Source organism: Artibeus jamaicensis, unplaced genomic scaffold (genome assembly GCF_021234435.1).
Source record: "Artibeus jamaicensis isolate MK-2021 breed Jamaican fruit bat unplaced genomic scaffold, CSHL_Jam_final contig_233, whole genome shotgun sequence".
Lineage (NCBI taxonomy): Eukaryota > Metazoa > Chordata > Mammalia > Chiroptera > Phyllostomidae > Artibeus > Artibeus jamaicensis.
In genome coordinates this window covers 53,311,209-53,314,862 of record NW_026521486.1, presented here as the reverse complement: position 1 = coordinate 53,314,862, position 3,654 = coordinate 53,311,209, and the positions used below count along the sequence as shown (strand labels likewise).

Below are 3,654 nucleotides of genomic sequence, written 5' to 3'. Positions count from 1 at the left end.
TCACTTCCATTTATTTGAAAAAAAGACCATTCTCTGGACCATGTTCTTGAAGGCTTGCTTCACTTGCTTATTTCTTAGTGTGTATATGAAAGGATTCAGGAGAGGAGCCACTGACGTATTGAGCACGGCTACTCCTTTGCTTAAAGTCACTCTCTCCCTTGCAGAAGGCTTAATGTACATGAAAATGCAGCTACCATAAGAGAGGGAGACAACTATCACATGGGAGGAACAAGTGGAAAAAGCTTTTTTCCTTTGACCCATGGAAGGAATTCTCAGAATTGTCTGAATGATAAATGTGTAGGAAAAAGTAACTAGTGTTAAGGAGACCATGATTGTTACAACAGCTAAAATGAATGCCATGAGTTCTAGAAAGTGAGTGTTAGTGCAAGAAAGCTGAAGAACTGGAGAAGAGTCACAGAGAAAATGATCAATTATATTGGAGGCACAGAAATCCAATTGCAGTAACAAAATTATTGCTGGACAAATGATCAGCAATCCCATAAACCAAGAGCTAAAGACGAGAAGGGTGCAGATCCTCCTGCTCATGATGGTGGTGTAATGCAGGGGCTTGCAGATGGCCACATAGCGGTCGTAGGACATGGCAGCCAGAAAGTAAAATTCTGTCACCCCAAACAAAATGAAAAAAAAAAGCTGAGCCACACAACCATTATAGGAAATAGTTCTGTCCCCAGTCACAATAGTAACAAGGAATCTGGGAATGCAGACTGACGTGAATAATATTTCTAGGACTGAGAAATTTCGAAGGAAGAAATACATTGGAGTCTGTAGATGGGGATCTGAAAGGGTGAGGATGATAATGATGAGGTTCCCAGTCACACTTAGCATGTAGTTAGTGAGAAGAAATGTGAAAAGTACAACCTGCCACTTTGGGTCGTTAGTCAATCCAAGAAGAATAAACTCTGTTACTTCTGTGTAATTTCTCATTATTTTCATTTTTAATGATATACTGTATTGTAGCTGTAAAATAGATGAAGAAATAAAGCCATGACACCAACAAAGAAACACACACATGCACACACACTTTTAACTAATTAATTAATTTTTGTTCTCACTGTCATTATTTATTTTTTAATTTTTTTTCATTTTATTTAATCACACTTTTTATTTTTATTTGTTTTCTTTTTTCTATTTCAGTTATATTTTATTGATTATGCTATTAATGTTGTCCTGGTTTTTTCCCTTTGCCCTTCTCCACCCAGTACCCCCTATTCCCTCAGACAAAACCCAACCTCTGTTAATGGGTCATATATGTAAGTTCTTTGGCTACTCCATTTCCTATACTGTACTTTATATTTCCATGGCTATTCTGTAACTACCTATTTGTACTTCTTAATCCCCTCACCACTTCACCCATTCTCCCCCTCCTCCCTCCAATCTGGCAACCTTCTGGTAACTAACTTCTTTTCTATTTCTTTTGAGAGTCTCTCTTTTTCTTTCTTTCTTTTTTAAAAATTATATTTCTAGAGTGAGGGGAAGGGAGGGAGAAAGGGAAAGAAACATCCATGTGTGGTTGCTTCTTCTGTGCCCCCTACTGGGGACCTGATCCACAACCCAGGCATGTGCCCTGACTGGGAATTGAACAGGTAATCCTTTGGTTCTCAGATAGCACCCAATCCACTGAGCCACAGTACTTTTTAAAAATATCATTTCTGCCCTGACTGGCTGTGCTCAGTTGGTTGGGCATAGTTCCACTAAGCAAAAGGATGAGCATTCCATTTTGGTCAGGGCACATGCCTGGGTTGCATGCAGTCCAGTCCCCACTTGAGGTGTGTATGAGAGGTAACCAATTAATGTTTCTGTCATACATCAATGTTTCTCTTCCTCTTCTTCTCCCTCCCTTTCACTTTCTCTAAAAATACATAGATCTAAAAAATCATTGCTGCCTGTTTCTTTTAGAGAAAGATGACTTTGTAGCATATAGAAACAAAATACTTTTTAAAATTCTGTTTTATGTTAGGCATATATTAAGTCATTATTCTTATATTTTCTTTATTGTTTTCCCACATGTTTCTGTATAAATATCTATTCTCTGAACATTTTGATATATTTCTGAAAACAAAGAAACAACAAAAAATAGGTTATTACCCTTTTAAATAAAACTCTGAGAACTTTTCCAGCACACCACAATAGTCTGTATAAATATATATTTTTTGTTGCTCTTTATGTACTTTTTCAATTTTGCTATTTTGAATGTCTTTCTTTTTCTCTATTCAAACTTTTACAATCTATGAAGACAAAACAGTTGCCCTTCTGGTATCATTCATGTTTCTGATGATAGTGTACACAGGTATTTAATTAATGGCAGGGTACCTAATCTATTCCAGTATCACCAAGGTATTCTAATTTTAATTAAAAATTTGTTGCAATGGCTTTTCATAAGATTGTAAATATATTATTGAGTGTGTTGTTATTTAGTGTTTACTTATCAAGAGTCTGCTCCTGATACTAAAGCAGAAGTTTCACTTAAGTCCTAATTTTACTTTTGTAAACTGCAAGTGTTCTTTCTTATTTCTAAAATGATATATCACTCCCCCACAACATTGCCTATGCTTTTCTTGAAAAATAATAAAAGGAAATGGTTCAACATTAAAGTTAATTTTGGGGGAGGCAATATTATTGCGTTTTCTTTTTCTTTTTCATCTGTGGGTTCCAAGATCATAGTTTTTTACTAACAGGAGAAAGACAAATTTAAAAATATGTGTGTGGAGTATTCCCATTGACATGATATTATGAAAATTCCCAAGACAGTGAAGCAACAATAGGTATAGATAACATCTTTGTATGAAGGAGAAGGGAGGTGGAAGATGGGGCATTCGAATTCAGGAGTGAGAATGGGTGATTTATAGGTAGTTGAGGGAGAGTGGAATACATGTGATGATTCTTAATGTTATGCAATATTTGATTAATTATGTTTCCTGCTTAAAATTGTTAATTTCCATAAAAGCTTTAGACGTATTGTCATCTAAGATCATTTTAAAAATTACTCAGATGTTCAGATAGCCTGCCTAAGTCTGTAATGTCTTATTTGTTTTTTATATTCTTCAGAGGTTTCAGAGCTTTCAAGAGGAAGAAATTTTTCTCAGGATTAGCCAATCAATAATATGTTAATGAACTCAAAATTTTTGTCTACAAAATTTATGGAGGGATATATTCCTACACTCAATCATTCATTCTCTTTGTGGTCATAAGATATGCACTGTTTCTATCTTCTCCCTTTGTATGATGGATGCTAGCCTTTCCTATGTATAAAATTCATATCGTGAATAACTAGAACATAAAATATTTCTTCTTAGTGTTAAGCACACCAATTAAAAATTTTAGAATCTTGTGTAAAAGTGACTCATATGTGGTATATAAAACAAACTCATAGACACGGACAACAGTATGGTGGTAACCAGAGAAGGAAGGGAGTTAGGGGAATAGTAAAGGGGCCAAACATATAGTGATGGGAGATTATCTGACTTTTGATGGTGGGCACAAAATGTAGTATACAGATCATGTATCATAGAAATATACACTTGAGACCATATGATCTTGTGAGCAGATGTCACCTCCAAATAAATTTAATAAAAATGATTACCCAGTGTCCTGAATTTATTATTTTAAAAATGGTATTAGAGTTATCTAGATAAA

General features: G+C 34.9%; 1 protein-coding gene across 1 annotated transcript; it reads right to left on the bottom strand.

The window, feature by feature from the left end:
• On the bottom strand, positions 1-954 carry LOC119036402 (olfactory receptor 6C75). The gene has a single exon (XM_037128163.2). The coding sequence runs from the start codon at positions 952-954 to the stop codon at positions 1-3; it is 954 nt and encodes a 317-aa protein (XP_036984058.2).
• Between the last annotated feature and the right edge of the window lie 2,700 nt (positions 955-3,654).